Source organism: Lontra canadensis, unplaced genomic scaffold (assembly GCF_010015895.1).
Source record: "Lontra canadensis isolate GAN:19392208 unplaced genomic scaffold, GSC_riverotter_1.0 scaffold172, whole genome shotgun sequence".
NCBI lineage: Eukaryota > Metazoa > Chordata > Mammalia > Carnivora > Mustelidae > Lontra > Lontra canadensis.
In genome coordinates this window covers 1,066,187-1,087,360 of record NW_022631166.1, presented here as the reverse complement: position 1 = coordinate 1,087,360, position 21,174 = coordinate 1,066,187, and the positions used below count along the sequence as shown (strand labels likewise).

The 21,174-nt window shown below is 38.1% G+C and overlaps 1 protein-coding gene across 4 annotated transcripts in view; it reads left to right on the top strand.

Moving 5' to 3' along the window:
- The window catches only part of IL1RAPL2 (interleukin 1 receptor accessory protein like 2), a 1,238,422-nt gene that overhangs the window by 615,763 nt on the left and 601,485 nt on the right, over positions 1–21,174 (top strand). Inside the window, exons 1-2 of one of the 4 annotated variants that reach the window (XM_032846192.1) lie at positions 2,446–2,493; positions 14,291–14,564. The exons of 1 other annotated variant lie outside the window; for it this stretch is intronic. In XM_032846192.1, the coding sequence (XP_032702083.1) occupies positions 14,332–14,564 (233 nt within the window). In that variant the 5' untranslated portion in view covers positions 2,446–2,493; positions 14,291–14,331. Of the gene's footprint in view, positions 1–2,445; positions 2,494–3,013; positions 3,056–14,290; positions 14,565–21,174 lie in introns of those variants that run through there. 2 more of the 4 variants (XM_032846193.1, XM_032846191.1) reach the window with 2 other exon arrangements.

The window sequence follows — 21,174 nt, the reverse complement described above, 5'->3', positions numbered from 1 at the left end:
AAATGCCCAAACTCATCGGTAAATAGGTAATTATTAATAAGGAACTGTGGCCTGGCCTGTGTAGGCATGCTCAGGTAAACCATCCCCTCTCTGTTTTACCCTCTAGGGATCTTTCATCCAGCCTTCTACTCATGTGCGGACTGGTGTTGGGGTTGGTGTACTTGGGGTTCTAACAGCATTTTAAACAGACTTTCACCTGATGCTACCTTTAAGTCTTACCTTCAACCTCCCACCACTCCTAGAAGGAACCCTTGCCTCCCATTCCTTGTTATGAGGGGCTGACAAACCTGTATCCCATTAACAAATCTCCTTTGTTCCTTCTCTCAATGCCTCCCTCACCCAGACATCATCTTTCATCCCTTTACCTTCTTCACTCCATTCCCTCTAGTCTTCCAGGACGTTATCATTGAGATGGATCTTATCCAAGTGTGTATTGGACACATGCAGGCTGGAAGCCTTGCACCACTGTGTGATGCCAAATACTACCTGTGTAAACAGCTGTGAACAACAGGCTGTTGACATAAGGTATCTTTCTTTGACCAGGGAATTCAGGGAAGGTGGAGAGGGTGGTGTCACAGGTGGTGAGAGAAAAAGCACTCATTACCTCAGCACCAAGAATAGTACCTTTCTTTGCAATTTTCCTTTCTAAAATTTGCTTTTTCTTTTTGTCTGGGCTACTAGGAAGCTAACTAAGAAGCTAATGAAAGATTAACCAACCTTTCAGAAGCATTTATTGTGCACCAACACTCTACCAGATGCTTTCGATCTGAGTTACTTCAAATGTGTCTCCTGACAACATCAGGAGAGATAGCTTTCTCTCCCCTGCTCCTACTCTGGTCACCCCATCCCTGCCTAGATCCCAAACATCAGCACTTCTAATACCAGCCACTGCCTGTGCCTGGTGCCTATGGCTATTTTATGATGAAAAAGAAGGAAACCCTCATTCTTTTCTGATGTACCATAATAATAAGGTAGTAACTTGGATAAAAATATTAGTTATATGTGATAATTATTCCCATGAATACCCAAGCAGTGGTTAAGAAAATGGAACCTGGAATCAAACTGGTTGTGGAACATCAGGCAAGACATTTAACCTCTCTGAATCTCAGTTTGCTCAAATGTAAATTGGGGATATCTTTAATACCTATCTGCTCACATGGTTGTTGTGGAGATTGAGTCAATGCATGTAAAACACTTAAGCAGTACCTGATACACAGTAAGGAGTTAAGAAACTTTCCTATTATTAATATTATCATCATTAGTATGGTGTGCCAAGTTTTGACTCATTTAAATCTGATAAAAACATTGTGAGGTGTGAATTTCTCCCTAGTATACAAGAAACCGTTATTCCTAGTAGCACTAATTACAACTATAGTACTAACATAAATGCAAATAACAGTATCAGTGATGTCTCATAATTATGTCCATTTTACAGATGCATGCCAAGATTCTCAGGAGTGGTAATAATTAGATTATAATATCAATGTAATGTAAATTATCAATATTCCAAATTCATCTCCATTTCAGAGGCGGTATCAGATATCATTATTCTTGTATTGATATCCATTATTAAGGTAGATGCTAAAATAACATTAGCAATAACAATAAGAACATTAATCATGCAATATCATTATGCCATTTCCAAGAGGGGAAGATTGTTATACCAGCATTACCAGGAATGGTAGTTATAGTAGTTTTTAAAAAAATATATAATAATGCAATTAACTGCATTAATGCTTTACCTCAGTTATCCTGATTCTGCTGAGATGAAAAGGTTAACATCAGGGTTTCTTAGTAGTATAGAATTATTTTAGTATTAATTTTTTAAAATTTAGTATTAATTATTTTTATTAGTAAATTATTAAACTGTGCTATACTTACTTTAACATTTATAATAAGTAATACAATTATGGTATACATAATAGTTAATACAATTGTGGTATTCATTATGATAATGATTAATGACGTAATAACTTAATTATGACCTTAATTATAATAATGGATACTATAAAGGTGAATAAATAATATAGTAATAATAATGTAAGCACAAATAATAATGGATGGACAGTCATTATCCCCAGTGAATAAATGGTAAAGCATAGCACGGGTCTTCCTGGAGGTGCTTCCAGTGTAACTAATATTATAACATTGTAATATTAATTTAAATACAGACAATATTAATTATGCCCCTTTTATCACGGAGACAGTCAATACCCAGGCACAGTGATATGTATTTAGTTCTTTAAAGTTAACCTAACTGCACAAAGTAGTATTACGGAATGCCCTATTACCATACCCAGTTCCGAGAGAGGAGAAGGCGAGGCCAGCATCCGGGGTAGTGAAACTGTGATTATGGCGCTAACACTACGCAGATGCAGACTATACCCAGGAAGTGCTCTGAGTCGGGCCATTTCCCTGACAGGGAGGGCTGGGGCCAGTTCTGCAGTGGATGGCGCCCCCTTGAGCAACGTCTTGGGCTTTTTGGTGCTACAGGTACTTAAGCCGCGCCGCATCCCCCTCCTTCCTACCCCCTCTCCAGCCCAGTCCCTGGCTTCCTGGCTGGCCTGCGGCCCCAGAGCGCACTGCACTTCTCTCCACGCTCTCCCCAGAACACGCTACCTTCTAGCAGTCGCTGAGGAGAGGCGCTTCACTGCGCCTGTGTTGTGGACATTTCTTCCTCGAGGCCATGTGAGCCGAACCGCGCTCAGGTGCGCCAGGGCTGCGGTTGCCCCCAGTCCTGAAGAGGAGTCGGGATGGGGAGGAGACCGGGCGGAGCTGCTGCTGGGGGAGCGGAGGGGAGAAACTCCTTCCCCCTTCCTTTATCGCCCTTCCTCGACACCGATCTGAATGAGGCTGGCATTCACGGTGCGGACCCTGCACACGTTGTGAGCGGATGGGAATCAGATGCGCTTTGGGTATGGGGTAAGGAAGGGAAGTGTTCAGGTCTGGGAGATGGTTCTGGAGATGCTGTGAATGGGCGGAGGTTATCAAACAACTCATCCCTTTGTCCAGTCCAGGAACCAGTAATTGCCCCACCCCCAATTTATTTGAACCGGTAAGTGGAGGATGTTGGTAGCCAGGGAACTAAGTGTATATCTGAGGGAACGGTGTACTAGGCATAGGGCACAGCCATTGCAAAGGCCTGGAAGCTAGAAGCAGCAGCTCTGCTGGTTTTATAAATTATCAGAAGGGCCCTAGCACAGACCAATTTGTGTTGACAAATAATAAAAATATTTACCAGCTAACATGGAAGTCTCAACTCTACTCTTCCTTTTTAGGATAGTTACAACTTTGTCTGATAAATGTTTGTTTAAATATGTGATATTTTATATAAAGTATATATTAGGATGAATCATTCAGTTTTCAATATTTAAATTTTGGTTTGTAAAAACAGCAATTTCATATGATTCAAACAATTACCATCAATATACATTTAGTTATAACAATTAATTTTATTCTATAAGTTACATTATGATTACATAAATATAAGGAAAATATGTTATGTAAATATGTGTAAATTTATAAACTTCAAGTATTATATGCAGTCTGTACATAAATATGTCATTTTTAAAATATGTCATTTATAAAATATAAATATATGCAATCTTTAATAATATTGTAGCTTTACACCTATATATGTATGCACCTATTATTCTATCACATATAATTAATATGAAAATATATATCATGTCAAAATATTTCATAATGACCCTTCACAGTCCTGAAATGAAATTTATCAGTAATATGACTTATCTCTGCTCCAAATTTGAAAAAAAAATCAATGACCTAACTAAAAAAAGATACTTTTTGTTGAAATAATGTGCACTGTTATATGTAAACACTTGGGAAGTATGGTAGAAGAATTAGTAAACTAGATATATAGTTAATAGGAATACTAGCAGTAGTCAAAGTAGTAATAGAAAATACTTGCTGAGTATTGTCTGTGTGCCAGGCACTGTTCTAAGCACTTGAAGTAAGCACTTGAAGTGCACTGATGTATTTAATCCTTATAGCCCCTGACAGTAGGAGGCAGCAGAGGGTTTCCATTATTTAGTTAGCTCAGCATGAGGAGGGGTTTGTGGTAGCCCAATGATGTGCTAAGCTTGCAAATGGAGGAGGAAATAAGTTAGCTAAAGAAGATGAGTAAGTCCTAATCGGAACTTAACTTTGGAGTCTGGGTATCCTAGTTGACACAGAATTTGATTTGCAGTAGGGGCAGCCAAGCGTAGAATTGAAGATGTGGGCTCTGCTTGAAACTTTTAGGACCTCGCTATTTGATGAGCAGCAATTGTGTCTCTGCCCATGACAGAGCTCTCTCCATGACAGAGCATCTATCTTCGACAACTTTGACAGTATCAGAGGTCTCATCCTGAAATTTGTGTGGCAGTGCATGGCATGGAGACAACTAACTTTGGGCGGAAAATGCTTGTAGACTCTGAGGGTTGCCTGCACTAAGGCTCCATGTGTGAGAGGGGCAGTGTGTGCTTCTACAGGGTATGTGCACACCTCTATGCATAGTCTATGAGACCTTAGCTGACTGGAACCCACATCACAAGAGCCCTCAGTTCACTGGCTTTTATTCCCACCTATACTCCCCATTGTAAAGCAAACTTTTAGTCACCACAGTAATTTTTCTTCAGGGTACCTATTAATGTGTGCAAGAATCTAAATGTTGGAGGGAATAGTGTTTATATCCAGACAGGGGTTTGAGGTAAGGATGGGACTGTGAATGGTGGTTAAAGGGGACATTAGCTATATCTGCAATGCTTTAATTCTTTAATAAGACAAAGCTACTGAAAGCAAATTGGAAAAAAAGTTAACATTAAATTTGGATGGTAAAATCATAAGATTTGTAATATTTTTTTTTTGGTTCTCTGTAATTTTGAAATTAAGAAAAAAAAAAAGAAAAAGAAGGTTGCCAGGGGAGATTTTCCAATTTAGCACATATGCAGATTGTCTTCTTGACCAAAGTCTTCATCAACCATCATATAATCTGTTTTATTGGTGCTGGGTTAAGCTTGTCTAACTGACTTTCTCAGATGTCATGTATCTTTTTAAAGAGGCAGAGGTGGAATGAGAGCCCAGGGTTTCTGATCTCTAGCTAACTCTACTCTTTTCATGCTGTTATGGCCTTTTCTTACACTGTCTTGGCATTGGGGTCTAGGGTAATGACACGGAGGGCCTGACAAATCCTCAGTCAATCCAGAAAGATTTTAGTTTCATCATGATTCTTTACTTACTAAAGTAGAAAAGTGGATTTGGACGTTTTAGAGAAGACTTTCAACAATCTAAAGGTTAACCTCCAGCTAATGTGAAAATTAATTAACCAAAGCAGCTTATTCTATTTGCACTTAATTGTGCAAGTGTCATGGAATGAGAATATATAAAACTACATTCAGTAAGACCTACTAAGTGTCTGGTCCAGGAGATACTCAAGGAGCAATGATATGAAAATGGAAAAAAAAAACCATGAGGGGTCTCTGACTTTGGCTTATGTGTCAATCAATATTGCAGGAAAACTGGGATGCCACTTCCTCCTTGATACCTAGGTAAGCTAAGCTCAGGGCATGACTAAAATTTGATTGGGGAGGTGTGGAAGGTGGAAGAAATGGCGTGAGGGTGTAGACAGGGAAGAGCTCTGTGGGTAAGGAACCACAGCATAACTGTTTCCTGACAAGGAGGGCTAGGGTAGGACTGGGAGGAAGAAGGTCAGCCTGTCAAGAGTAAGGCATTTTGATAGGTAGGGCCTAATTTGGAAGAGCTTGGGTGGTAGAGTTGGTGATTTTAGCTGACTTGCCAGGGGATTATGGGTTCTGGAGCAGGAATGTGGCATAGTTTATTTAGTTATTCTGTTTCTAGTGATACAGGCTAATGGAAAGGTGGCAGGCATTTGTTCTTGTGAACACATTTTGTACATTGGGGTCTATCTCTTGACATTCCTATCAGAGTTTGGATACATCACTGTTTTCTGTGGTGGGAAGCACCAGGAGGAATCGCTTTTTTTTTTTTTTTTTCTAAGATTTTACTCAAAAACTAATGATATACTGTATGGTGACTAACATAATAAAAAAAGGATTTTATTTATTTTAGAGAGGGCAAGAACAGAGTGAGAGAAAGAGAGAGAGAGAGAGAGAGAGAGTGCACACACAAGCTGGGGGAAGGGGCAGAGGGAGAGGGAGAAGCAGACTCTTCACTGAGTAGGAAGCCTGATATGGGACTCAATCCCAGGACCCTGGGATCATGACCTGAGCAGAAGACAGATGCTTAACCGACAGAGCCACCCAGGTGTCCCCAGCAGGAGGAATCTTAAGGTCTTTGATAAATTCACACAACTTTCGATTATTAGTAAATTTGTTTGGGGAAAGAAAAACCCACATGATTTCATGCCATAAAGATTAATGAGTGCCTACTATGTACAATTCTTCAGACCTTTTCCCAGAAATACAAAGCAAATGAGACTCCCGTCTAACTGGGGAGATGTGTAGACAAGCATGTAGTGAGAGCACTACAGGGGAAAGAATTCACATGGGGCAATGAATAGTTTTATACAAGTGGTGTTTGATGAAGCTGGATCTTGGAGGATTAGTAGGATCTCAGTAGCTAGCACAGAGACAAAGGGTATTCTAGAGGAAGAAACCTGAAAGGCAAAGGCAGAGGAAAGTGAATGGCAGGGAAGGTGAGTACTGACTGAAGTGCAGGATATGTGCAGAACTGTGGGGAGGGGTAGAAACAACAGGCAGTCTAGAGTGAGCCAGGGGAGCTAGGCTTAGGGATGTGCATCCTGGGAGCCATTGTAGGTTTTGAGCAGTGAAATGACATGGATATATTTCAGAAAGATCACTTAATACAGTTTAAAGAACAGATTGGAATGTGAAAGTCAGAAAATCATTTAGAAGGGAATTACAATAGTCCAAACAAGATAGGAGAAGGACCTGGACTTTCACATCTGTGAGGATGGAGAGGAGGGGAAGAATTTAAGTAACTTTTCAGAAATGACAAACTTTAATGTCTTTTGGGGAGGAGCAGGGGGAGGTCAGTGGGAAGGAAAAGGCAAGATTCAGGGATGACTTTGAACGATTTTGATTTGGATGACTGCAGACATAGGAGGCAGGGCAGATTTGGCGTGGAAGATAAATTCACTGCCAAGCATCCTGGATTTGAGGGGACAGCAGAAAGCCTGCTAGTGGGGTTGGCGGACAGTGCAGATATACTGTCTCCCACAGGCTTGTTTGCTGCTGCAGCCTTCAAATTAACATCAGTGCATCTGAGAAGGGCTCCTGACTAGTGACTAATTCCCAAAGAAGCTCTCATCAGGCCTCAGGTAATCAGGAGTTGAGGAGCTGGTTGTAATGTTTCATGTGGCTTCACCTCCAGAACATACTTGAGGCTCATTTGTCTGGAAAAGATCTAAGGAATGATCTTGACAAAGCATAGCACAGATCCTGTAATGAAAGGGAAATGAAGATGGTTGCCAGCCCATTATTAAGCGTAATAACTAGGTTGAAATGAGATGAAAGACTTCATTTAGGCAGAACTTTCCCATTGACAAATGGTAGGGGGTAAACTTGAAAGGAAAGCATATAATCCAATTCATAAAAAGCGTAGAAATACTTTTTAAAACCCGAAGCGATAATCACTCATTGTATTTATAGAGCTGGGGTGGCAGATATTTTCTCTATTGATGGATACTGATGCACAGATGAAATTTTTAAAATATTTTTTTTCTACTGACAGAATTTTATTTAAAAAATAACAAAACAGCTCTGTCCATATTTCCAGGCTGGAAGTAAGGAGCCATGGGTCCAGCAGTAAGGGCACAGGCCATTAACTTCTCAGAGGGTTTGACTTCTTATGTCTGGGGTTGCCTAACTGAGGCAGATAGTGTTCACCATGATGGGTATAAATGCAAAGAAACTTGTCATTAGTTCTGTGTTTGGGGGAGAACTGAGAAAGAAACAGAAATCATTTAACTCCCATATTAAAATATTAAGAGTAAGAATAACATTGTGTTCAATAATTATAATACATAAGTACAAATGTTAATATAAACACACAATTCTATTCCTAGGTTATGATTTTAGGAATTGGGTGATCATTCCTAGATATTTAATTTTAAATATGTCAATATGGGTCAGATAAAATTGATCCAAGTCTTAGATCTGCTCTTCAGAAGTTAAATCAAGTACACAAATTATTTAGAATTCATTACTCTGTAAGTACTGTGTGTAATTCATAGATAAATAATAGGCAAACATTATTTGATAGCTATTATTGCCACAATGGTTATTATTTGGGGATAGATTATCATTCAGCTGGAAAGGTCTGCTCTACTGGACAGATGAATGTTCTTTGGAATACATACGACAATTTGGATAGCATCAAGCAAACCTTAGTATTTTAATAGCTCATGAGCTAGGATGAGGAGTATAGGAGGCAATGTATAGAACACACAACGATGAAGAACGTAAGTTCTTCACCTGTGCTGGGATCCACACTCTACTACCACAACTTGGGTAACCTTAAGCAAGTTATTTAAACTCTGAGGGTTTTTTTTTTCCCCCTCAGTAAAATGGGACTAAGAGTCCCTACCTACCAGAGTTAACAGGATAATAAAATGAGAAAAAAATATGCAAAGCATCTATCATGGCACCCAACTATTCTGTACCAAAGAAAGTCTCAATGAATGCCAGTAGCTGCTGTTACACCTTTCTGTTTTGGGTCATCCACCTGCTGTGTGTGTAACCTGATTACCCAGTTTGAGCAAGAACTCAGCCGCATGCTCAACTTTTGGCTCCTTCTGTCACACACAGTGGTGCATTCCCTAGTTGTGCTGTGATCCCTCCCCAGCAACCAGTGGTTGGCAGATAGCAATATTTTTAGTTTTAGAGGATAGGTGGGGAATCTGAGTGCTACGCAAAAAACTTGGACAGCTCCCCCTCTAGTGGTGATTTGATGAATTGCCCCTAACAATTGTCCTGTTGATCACAAATAGAGCTGGCTGTAAAAATGAAAGGGATATAGTTGACATAGTTAAAAGAAAACAGCTCGTTAACAAATGAATTTATTAATCACAAACACATAGTAAACTAATACTAGATGTATATCTGAGGCAGAGAACTTAAGTTGTAATGAATATCATCAAGATATCTGGAGCTTGCTTATTTTCCGCTGTGCTAATTAGCCATTTTACCTAAACAGGGTCCTAATTTGGGGTAGAAATCCTGAATTGGCAATTCTAAACACAGCTATATATCCTACCCCCCAATAAAAATTGTAATGTATACAGGCACTAAAGTGTAATTTTACTGTACACAATATTTTTTTCTAAAATAATATTATAATTATTATTGATGATAAACTCTTATCCTCTTTTTATGGATTTATGAACTTTTCTCAGAGCTTTGTTTTCACAGCAGGTAGGTGTAGCAGGTTTTCCTCTCCTGGTTGTTTTGAGGAGAAAGCAAAGGCTTATCTATAAAGAGGCTAAATAGATTTTCTTTTGTCACCCAGGGCACGTCCCATGGGATTGTATTTTAGTTTACCCCTAGGAATCTCCTCTTGGCAAAATAAATTGCATGGATACTGGTATGTCCCCTTATGTGCTCATACAGTTCTTTTGTTGTTGTTGTTGTTGTTTCTATTTGAATCTTCATGTCAGACTCCCTAAGAACATACCTGTTTGGCAGATTGGAATGAAAATAATTAAAACGGAGATTTTTTAAAGATTTATTTTTATTTGAGAGAGAGAGAGAGAGCACACATACATGCACGATCGTGGGGCAGAGAGGCAGAGAAGCAGACTCCTCACTGAGCTGGGAGGCGGACATGGGGTTCCATTCCAGGATATTGAGATCATGACCTGAGCAGAAGCCAAGAGCCAGAAGCTTAACCCACTAAGCCACCCAGGTGCCCAGAGACCTGGGTTTTAAAGAAGGGGCTTTTTTGCTCCGTTATAATTATTTTGGATAGCTCAGATATTAAAGCATTTCTGCCAACAAGGCTAAACTGACAGTAATAACTTCGTGAGCTTTACAGAAATGTAAATCAAGGGAGTAGAGATGAGAATCTAAAAAAATACAGTTTTTTTAATACTTGAATTGCCATTCATAAGACTTAGGAGTGAACACAGAATGGATAATTTAGAAATAGGAGGTATTTTCTAATGGAATGACAGGTATATTTATAACCATATTGAGTTTTTGTGAAGCAGAGAACAGGCAGCATTCACTTACAATTTGATGAGATTGTGCTGTAGCAAGCTTCAATCCAATAGAATTTCACTGTTTTGGGGGGAAAAGTGGTTTTCTTCTTGTAGTGCCTCTATTTACACTTATGGCTGGTCAGTGAAATCCCGTTCTCAAATCACCTGCGGGAGAAGCTGGTCTGTCCAGAAACCACTTTTCTTAGGAGCTCTTTGGGGGCCAAATTAAACAGATGTGACTGGAGTTGTAAACAGAATGGGGCTGGATCACTCTGGATTACAGGCCTGTGCTGATGAGATCAAGCTTCGCAGGCTGGCTTCCTCTGTAGGTTATTCAATTACACTATGTCACCAACCTGGCCATAGTCTGTACTTTTGTCAGTTGCACCACAGATCTCTATTTGCCAATTATTTATAGAGTGTCAGCATGTGAGGGGCCCTGAAAGTGTGGCATATTATTGCCAACTCCTTTTCATGATAGAAATGTGACTTGCACTGGTGACTTCTGGTGGTACCACCTTTGATTCCTACAATGATCTTGGCTAATTGAATTGTATGTGACCTTTCTCCTCTTCCTTTTTGTGGCTCTCTCATACCTTTCAGTGCTTCTCTCTTAACCTCACTATTTCAGTCCCTTCATGCTGCCTAGCTACCTGACTTTCCAGGTCTCTTACAGCAGTATATCCTTCTTAGTTTCTTCACTACTCTCAAATCTAAAAGAAATGAATTTACTATATCATGGTATATCCCCTCTTGCCCCACTCTTGGTTTGTTTACCTAGGAATAGAAACCCAAGAGAAACAAGTCATATCATCATGTTGTAATATAGTAGTGGTTCAATACTACAATGCCTCAACTCATGGGAATGGATTTCTACTGATGGAAGTTCGGTGTGGGAAAATATTTGGTGGCAGATGGGCTTTCACAGACCCTTGGTATCATATCCTTTGTTTACTTTTGGGGAAGATTCCCTCAGGTTTCTTGAAATACCTTATATTGTAACCTTGTGAATACTAAAGGAAAAGAATAAAGAGGATACCATTTGGAAATTGTTTTCTCCATTACTGCAGATCTATTTTCTGCCTGGTGACTACCTTGTAACTAAATACTTCCACTCTGCTAGCTAAACAAGAGAGCAGAGGAAAAGGAACCATGAATCTATTAAATCAAATATATTTTGCTCAAATAGTACTTAAAAGAAAATGAATTCTTGGTATATTCTCAAGGTCTGTATAATAAAGCTAATTGTAAAGGCAATTAAATGTCTTCAGCTGTCATTGAGTATGATCGTTGTGTCTCAGGAGCAGATATTTTATTATCTTCAATACCAACCATGTCCTGTCACTAATGGGCCAAACCAGCCCATTAACATTGTAAAAGCGAGATTATACAACAGATTGTTTGAAGGAGGCAACTAAAGGGATTTAGGAAACAAGTGGAAAAAACATTCCCAAAACTTTTTTTTTTCCTATTAAGTAGGTAATTATAGAGGTTGAAGCTACATTGCTAAGCCAAATTTGCTAATTCAGAAACACTTGCTGTGCATTTTAGGGTTTGGGGAAAAAACGGACTATTAAGGAGTCTTTTTAAATTATCCCCAGGTTTTTGTTGTTGATGTATGGGAACAGTGTCACAGACTATCCATAAAAGGGAATAATACAAAATTCATTTAAAGATGATAAAATAAGAAATATTAAAATTCCATTTGATCCAGAGATGGATTGCCCTAATTTTACTATGACCCAGAAAGTTTAACTAAAGCAGATCTCCCCCCTCTATTACTGACAGTTAGGAGAGTAACACACGACAGATAAATGACTGATTCCAGGGAGTGACTGCAAAAGCCCCCCAAGAGATAACTAGTCATAAGTACAGGTTTGGTCTAATCCAATCGTTCCTTCTTGGTTTCAGCAGTGCACATTGGTCATCAAAATCCATAGTGGTGAATCTGGTGCCTTATGAATCCTCAGAGAGAGTTCAAATACCCTTCACTATAAATTTAAAATGAGTTATTTATTTGATTATTAATTTATTTCCAATCAATATTTCACATACAAAAGAGGACTTGAGGCGGCTTATTTAAAAGCCCATATGTAGCAGGGCAATAAAAAATGAAGTCAGAAAGAGAGATCAGAAACCACGGAGTTCAAAAACTTTCTTGGGCTATAGACCCCTTTGAAGATCTGTTAAAGAGCTGTGGAACATCTCCCCAAAAAAGTATAACTATGCAAATAGTCATAACAACCTTGAAGTCTACACAGTCACCCTCACCCTGGGTATTCTTGTACCCCAGGTCAAGGACCCTTGTATAGAGAAAGCAAAATCTTGAGGTAAGATAGTTATGGCATTTGGCGTTGCCTGGGTGTCAGTCAATTAAACGTCCCACTCTTGGTTCTGGCTGAGGTCGTGATCTCAGGGTCATGAGATCAGCCTGGAGTCTGGCTCTGCACTCATCATGCAATCTGCTTAAGAGTCTCTTCCTCTCCCTTCCTCTTTGTCTGCCCCTCCCCCTACCTGCACATACGCTCTCTCTGTCTCTAAAATAAATATTTACCAAAAGAAAAGGTAGTTATTGCACTTGGGTATTACATTTAGCCCTGAGCTTCCTATGAACTGAGGTTAAAAGATAAACACACTGGGGTACAGAGTTCTCAACATCTAAAAAAGGAAGCAGATGAGTTTACAAAATTATAAGTGAAACATATAATTTTAAAATGGCAGTGTTTATACAGCTTATGAAAGGATTATTTTATAAAGAGTAATCAAGTAATATAAAGGGTTGCTGCATAATTTGATGAAATTCTTTGAAATTAAGTAATTGGAGGTAGACAATCTTTGCTAATTGTGCTGATTAGCGTATTAAATTAGCCAGTGTCTCATTTCCAACCATTCTGGAAAAGAGGGAATTTACTGTATATGTTTTTTTAAATGGTAGATTTACCCACCTAATATTATTTGATTAAAGCTGATGTTAATATAATATATTCTCATGAGTAAACACAGTTGAATGGCAAGGGAGTCCTTGGGGTATAGAAAGAAATCGAACTGTGATTAAATATCTGCTATTAATAGGTTATACCATGGAAAACTGACATGTAGATAATGGCAAATAATCTTTAGGTGCCTACTTTAGGTGCCTACTGCTTCCAACTTTTCTCAAAGACAAATAACACAGTTGTCCCTGTCACAATTATAGGCAGGGGCAGTATAGGGTAGGGGTTAAGAACACAGTCTGTAGATTCAGAGAGTGGTTTTCTACCACTTATTAGCAGTGTGACCCTGGGCAAAGTCTCTGAACTTCTCTGAGTCTCAGTTTTCTTGTCTATAGTATAAGAATCATAAGTGAGGGGCACCTGGGTGGCTCAGTGGGTTAAGCCTCTGCCTTCAGCTCAGGTCCTGATCTCAGGGTCCTGGGATCGAGCCCCACATAGGGCTCGCTGCTCGGCGGGGAGCCTTCTTTCCCCTCTCTGCCTGCCTCTCTGCCTACTTGTGATCTCTCTCTTTCTGTGTCGAATAAATTAATAATAAAAAAAGAATCATACCTGAATCTCAGGGCTGCTCCTAGACTATACAAGGGTCCCCTGGAAGTATTTCTTTTGTGGGGTTCCTGTCGAAATAATCTGAGTCATCTAAAATCTACATGTCAGTGTCATCCTCACAGTCCAATCTCACACACTCCTGTGAAGCAAATGTCGTATGATTGGCAGGAGTAATACTTTTGCCAGGCTGCTCTGCTGGAATTGGAACCTAGTGGTAGGGCCCCGGGACAAGCACATAAGCACCAGTGCTGGAGCTCCTTGGAGGATCCTGTCAATTCCACGCAGAAGGTTATTGTAGAGAACTGGAAATTCCCTGGAGGCACACAGCTAGAATAAGGATCCTGCCTGAGAGGTCTAAAGAGAATGCTGGTCCATCTCAAAGAGTCACTGGGAAGATTAAAAGAGATAGAGGTAATCTATGTAATGTACTTGCCATGCAAATTCTGTGAATCCTGGCTCACAGTAGGTCCTCAGTACATGTTGGCAATGATTGCTGCTCTTATCATTAACAATGCTCACTGCATTTCATCCCAATCTGGTTTTCTTTCAGTGGATGGTTGCATTGACTGGTCAGTGGATCTCAAGACATACATGGCTTTGGCAGGAGAACCAGTACGAGTGAAATGCGCCCTTTTCTACAGTTATATTCGTACCAACTATAGCATGGCCCAGAGCACTGGGCTCAGGCTTATGTGGTACAAAAACAAAGGTGATTTGGAAGAGCCCATCATCTTTTCGGAGGTGAGGATGAGCAAAGAAGAAGATTCAATATGGTTTCACTCAGCTGAGGCACAAGACAGTGGATTCTACACTTGTGTTTTAAGGTGAGTGCCAAATTAAAGTGAATGCCGGATGAAAATATTGCTGAATACCATAGCAGGTAGTCTTTCGATTGGGCCTGGAGTATGTGGAAGTGTTGCTCCTGTTATACAGTGAATATATTCTTGAAAGGTTGCAGTGCGTGTAGAGCTTCAGTAAGTTCAGTTCTAATTATTTATTGGAACTGGACAGCAAATTCTTAACAAAGTTTTATAAAATGGGACTTTCATTTACTATGTATGCTCACATAATTTAGAAAAGTTTATAATTCATTTCTTCCTCAACTCCATCCCTATCTTAGGGTCTTATATTAATGATTTTTTTTCATAAAGCCAGTTGGCTCAATGGTCTTAATATCTGCCCATGAAAATGGCCTAAAGTATCACTTAGGCCAAGGTCTCTTTTTGTTGATAGAAATAGCTTCAGATGCTACTGGGAGATCTCTTAGCAAACGAACTACCATTAAAATTTTTCACATAATTTGCAGTGTGAGCTTGAGTCTACTGTATCTAAATATTCAGCATGCAACCCTGTAAACGCATGGTCATCCTCAGTTCCTAGGTGCTTTACAGGGAAGATATCACAGATACAATTCATTCTTGAAAGAAATTTACTGTGAAAAGCAATCAGTTTTATACTTAGGGATTCCATAATATGTCCTTCCTTCCCCTTCTGCCCTGGTGCTACGATCTAGGATCCAGAATCTCAGATAGAGACTGCATTATGTATTGAAGTAGATAGCTGAGATGACCTTTAAACCACTTTTCAATTCTGCCATTTTGGGAGTCTCTGATCTTGCTCACCAGGGACCTACACTCTATTATTTGATTTTAAATTCTTGGAAATGCAGACCCTTCCTATTTTTGTCTTGTGTGGACTTTGATGCCAAAGCTATGTCACCTTTTCATCAAAAGCACTTTGAAACCCCTGGTGAGGCCTCATTGTTCAAAAGGCCAGGAGAACAAGGTGGTGTATAAATAATCTTCTTGATGCTCTAGGCATCACTTTTGTATTTGTATGTTTTGAGTGGGAAGTGTTGGGGAAGCAAGTGGTGAGTTTAGTTTCTGTTTGTGGTGCGCAAAAACTCCACGATATTGGCCTAAATTCTCATCACATCCTTAGTGATAATCAGTATTTTCACCTAGTTGGGTATCTCCTGGCAAATTGATAAAAGGATGGTAATTCAGCTTCAGTGACTGACATTATGTTCTTTAGGGTGCAGTTACTCTTTTCCTACTTACCTCCTCTCTACTCCCACCCTCATTAAATCCTCAGTCTAAAATAGATCTCTTCTTCTCCTTATGATTCATTTTTTTTCATTTTCACAGATTTAAAATTTTATTTGCAAGACATCAGTTCACTATATAGATGTTCTATACTGATAATGAATTATCAAATTAATTATTGCTTATTTTCCCTGCCCTGCTTATATCTCCAGACTTGCTACTCCTCTCCTCTTTTCTCTCCTCTAACCCCATTCTCCTACTCTGAGCAATTTGTAATCCAGCATGTATCCTTGAATACCTTCTCTCTATTCTTTTTTTTCCTCATTATTTTATAAAATAAAAGAAGAGTTACACGTTTCTCTACATTTTCTTTTCTTAGTAAAAATACACAGTAGAAATTTTTCAAAGTTAACTGATAGAGAGTTAACTCATTCTTTTAAGTATATAATATTCTGTGTTGCTTTATAGTCGATGATACCACAATTTAGACAATAATTTTCCTATTTATTTGCATGTATTTTGTTTCTAGTTTTTTGTCCCTATAAAATGTGTTTTAATAAAAGACCCCTCCATTTACCTTTATTTTTTTAAATTAATTTAATTTAATTTAATTTTTTTCAGTGTTCCAAAATTCACTGTTTATGTACCACACTGAGTGCTCCTTGCCTTTAAATAAACTTACAAATTTTAGAACAGGTTTAGATTTACAGAATTATTGCAAAGATAGTACAGTAGGTTCCTGTATGCCTTGCACCCATTTCCCTATTATCAACATCTTACATGATTATGGATCATTTGTTACAATTAATGAACCAATAGCGGTACATTATTATTAACGGAAGTCCATACTTATTCAGAGTTCCTCAGATTTTCCTTAATGTCTTTTTGCTATTCTAGGATCCCATTTGGGATAATGTATTACATTTAGTTGTTAGGTCTCCTTAAGTTCCTTTTGGCTATTGGAGTTTTTCAGACTTTCCTTATTTCTTATGACCTTGACAGTTTGAATAGTACTGTTCAGATATTTCACAGAATGTCCCTCAGTTGCAATTTATCTGATATGTATTCAATAGTTAGACAGGGGTTATGTGTTTTTTTGGGAGGAAGACCACAGATGTAAAATATTCTCCTTAATATCATATCAAGGATAGAGAGTTTCAGTTTGCCTTATCACTTTTGATACTGACATTGATCACCTGGATTGAGGTTGTATTTGTCTTTCTCAACAGTGAAGTTACTTTTTTCCTCTTTTTTTTTTTTTCATACTCTCCTCTTTGGGAGGAAGTATTTATTCACAGCCCATAATTAAGGAGTGTGGAGTTATGATCCACCTCATCAAGAGCAGAGTACCACATAAAATTGTTTATAATTCTTCTGCATAGGATATTTGTCTCTTTACTCCTATTTATTTAATCAGTATGAACTCATGGATATTTATATTATACATTAGGTAATCACCCAATGCTACTTTATTTTCTAGCTCAAATTCTTCTACCTCTGTCCATCAGAGTTCTTTCAGTTGGCATATCTGTCCCTTTGACATAACTTTATCTTTGTGTGTGTGTGTATTTTGAGCATTTCTTTATATTTCAGCACTGTAAGATGCTCCAGGCTTATCTTATATATTTCCTGCCCCAGTCCTATTCCTGCCCCAGCCATTTCTCCAAGGAGCCCTCATTCCTTTTAATGGAGAATGGCATTAGAAACCAAGATTTCCATGCTAAATATACTCATTGCTACTGGGGTGTGATTGCTTCTAAGCCTTCTCAGTCGACAGCCTATTTGCTTTTAAACAAAGCCTTGTAGTATTTCATGCACAAGTGGGATTTCCCAGTGCCCTGAAATCCTTTCCTGTAAGGTGGCCCTCTCTTTCAGGTACAAATCAGACTAAATTTATATCTATTGTAGGTATCATCTAAGTCTGTGGTTCTCAACTCATATGTAGATCAGTGGAAGAGAAAAGGATGATATCACACTGAACAGAGGCTTAGATTCATGCAGTTGATCTTTTATTCATGCAACAGATCTTAGGGAGTGATTGGGACTGACGGGATGGGTGAAACTTTTGAATATCATACCTCATATGTGCCTTGGTAAGGAAAAAAAGAAGTTTGGAAACCACTGTTCTAAAGGAAGAAACAGTTTTTTTGTCAACTCAGAGATAGAGAAATCTATTTCAGAATGATACAAGTGATGTAACTGGCATTTGGCTGTGTATAATAAATATGTTTTTCAGATCTAGTACTAGCCACTGACTCCAAATATGTGCCAAGTGAGAAATTCAGTCCATATAGGAAATTTTATGCCATTGTCAAGAGAGTGACATTTATAGTGATAAAAGGCTCTGAATTTGACATTGTCTGTATCCACATAAAATCCCCAATTTGATATCACTTTAAGGTAATTATGGGTGATGTTTTCTATGCATTATTGACCTCATTAAAAATTAGTCTGTTGAGGGGCACCTGGGTGGCTCAGTCATTGGGTGTCTGCCTTTAGCTTAGGTCATGGTCCCAGCGTCCTGGGATTCGGTCCTGGGATTGAGCCCTTCATCGGGCTCCCTGCTCAGTGGGAAGCCTCCTTCTCCCTCTCCCACTTGCCCTGTTTGTGTTCCCTCTCTTGCTGCCTCTCTCTGTCAAATAAATAAATAAAAATAAAATCTTAAAAAAATAGTCTGTTGATTACAGTGTGTTTAAAAATGCAGATATGAAATATTTAGTAATATTATTCATCCATTTGAACCATAACAAGAAAAATTTACTGTTTGTGATCTTTCTGTAGCCAATCACTCATTTTTGTGTTATTTCTTTGGCCACTCTCAAAAGTGATTAGTTGAATTTCTCAGCATGTCAGTTAAGGGTTATGGTAATAGAGAAATGATGGAGAAGTGAGTCGTATTTTGAGAGGTAGTGTCAGTCCAAGAATTACTGTCTCCCCTGCTTCCCACCTGAATCTTTTCAGTGGAGGCACTCAGTAGGATAAAAATGATGAGAGTAATCTTATTTAACAAAATCCCACATATCACTTTGCCAACAATTTGTAATGAGGGGTGACTTAAGCTGTGTATGAAGACAGATACATTTATATAATCCTGAATTTAATTCATAGATAATGAAAAGAATGATTAAGTATTATCAAACATCTATAGAAACCTGAGTGTTTGGGTATCACAATGGCCAAGTGAAGCGAACCAGTTATAGGTTCAAAAACCATTATGACCATTTACCTCTTCAACAAAGCAAACAGAACAAGGAACTCCCTTCTTAAAAGGGAACATAGTCCAACTATTTTTGGTCTTTAGTGATCACTGAAATAAATGAAGTTCTCAAAATCTGAATGTCTCACAGACTCTTTCTAAAAGTGTTCCTTAGTGCATTTATCCAACCCGGAGGCTGGATACATTTGCAAGACATTTGCCTTGCTAGTCATCATATTTTAGTGATTATTACTCCAACAAAACAACATCCTCAGAAACGTTGAGGTCATAGAGGTATTTCAAACAAGAAATGTAGCAGGTTGCTAATTATTGAATCTGTATAATGAGTATATAATGGTTCATTATATTGTTATTTTTATTCTTGAGTATATTTGAAATGTTCCACAATGGAAAAGAAAATAAATAAATATAAGCGCACAGTAATTTTACCTGATTTTAATGGCCTTTAAGTTATCCTGACATATAAGTGCCTGTGTAGTGTATAATAAACAAGTTTTATATGCTAGTTAACAAATATTCATTGAGCAGGTACAGTAGGATTTGCTTTATGCCATATTGCAAGGAAACCTGTGTCTTTAGAAAAGAAATGTCTACCTAAGACAAATTTTCAGGAGAGAAGATAATTTCTAATAGAAAAATGAGAATCTGCATCTTATAGAATTAATTGAACTCAGAAAAGATCAAGATTGTATAGTAGGGTCTTGAGAAAGCGGCGCTGTCTTCTCTGGTCTGCATAGACTAAAGTATGATGCAATTAGTCATGTTTTCCACCTGGTTTTGGATATAAGTGGGAGTCCTGGTTTAACTTATTTTTTATAGCAAGTATGCATAAAGTAACACATATATAATATGAAAAGACTAATATTTCACCTCCAAAACTTGATTATCTGCTTATTCATAAAATTACAGGTAATGTAAATAGCAAAGTAGTAGTGATTATAATTTACTTTCATTTCATTAAAAGTTAATTAGATATTTTGTAATATTTAGAAATAGAACCATACTGTTTTATGTTAGCTATGTAATAGTTAGAAATATAAGCCATTTTATTGTACAATACCTGTGTAATTTGAACTCTATTTAGTTTGTTTATTGGAGAGGACCAGATATTTATAGTATATTCAGCAGATTATGTGCTTTGTAAGAACTAATGGGTTATACTTGGTATTTATAAAATAAGAATTGATTTCAAATAATCATTGATGAGCTGGTGAAAACTGGTATTTATATATATATATATAAATAAAATCCCTTGTATCATTATACAAATTTCAGTGACTTTCTGTTTTATGATTATTTTACTCATATCAAGGTTTTAATCTGTTGCAGTAGTTGCAAATTCAAAATCTCTTCAGGGGCCAAAAAGTAGGTAATGTAATGATTGTGGCAGGCCATTTGAAACATTTTAGGGCATTGAAGGGCTACATCAGTCTCCTCAGTAATCTCATTTCCATGTTTCTCATTTTGCCACTACAGCTAGCTTACAGTTTCTATACCCCAATTCCAATAATCTATTGACTCCCAAAGTTGCAGCTCAGTGATCCTACAATTTTTTCACTGTCCTTTGATCTCTTCCCATATAGCATAGTTTTTTTTTAAGACTTTATTTGAGACAGAGAGAGAAAGAGAGAAAGACACAACCTGAGGGAGCTATAGGCAGGAGGAGAAGCAGCTTCCCCGCTGAGCAAGGAGTCTGATGCAGGACTTGATCCCAGGACCCTGGGATCATGACCTGAACCCAAGGCAAATACTTAACTGACTGAACCACCCAGGTGTCCCTCACCTAGCATAGTTTAAGTTTCATGATCAGTCTTTATAATCACTCCCATATATATCCTCTTGATTTCCTTGACCCTTTCTCCATCTTACTTGTGAAAACCATGGTACTGTTTAAACCAACTCTCCATCTGTGCTTGCACTTGCATCCCTGAGGCTTAACTTGACTGAAAGGAAATATATAATAACTTTGACTACTCTCACTTTGAATTCTTTATCATAAACCTCAAACAGACCCTTAATTTTGCCAAATAGCTTTACTATGTATTCTTATTCTTTTCAGTCTCTCATCCTCCTAGATGACTATTTTACATTGCTTTCCTCAAACATCAAACATCTCCTCCCTTTGATTCCTATTTTACTGAAAGAATTTAAGAAATTAAGAGAGAACTTCCA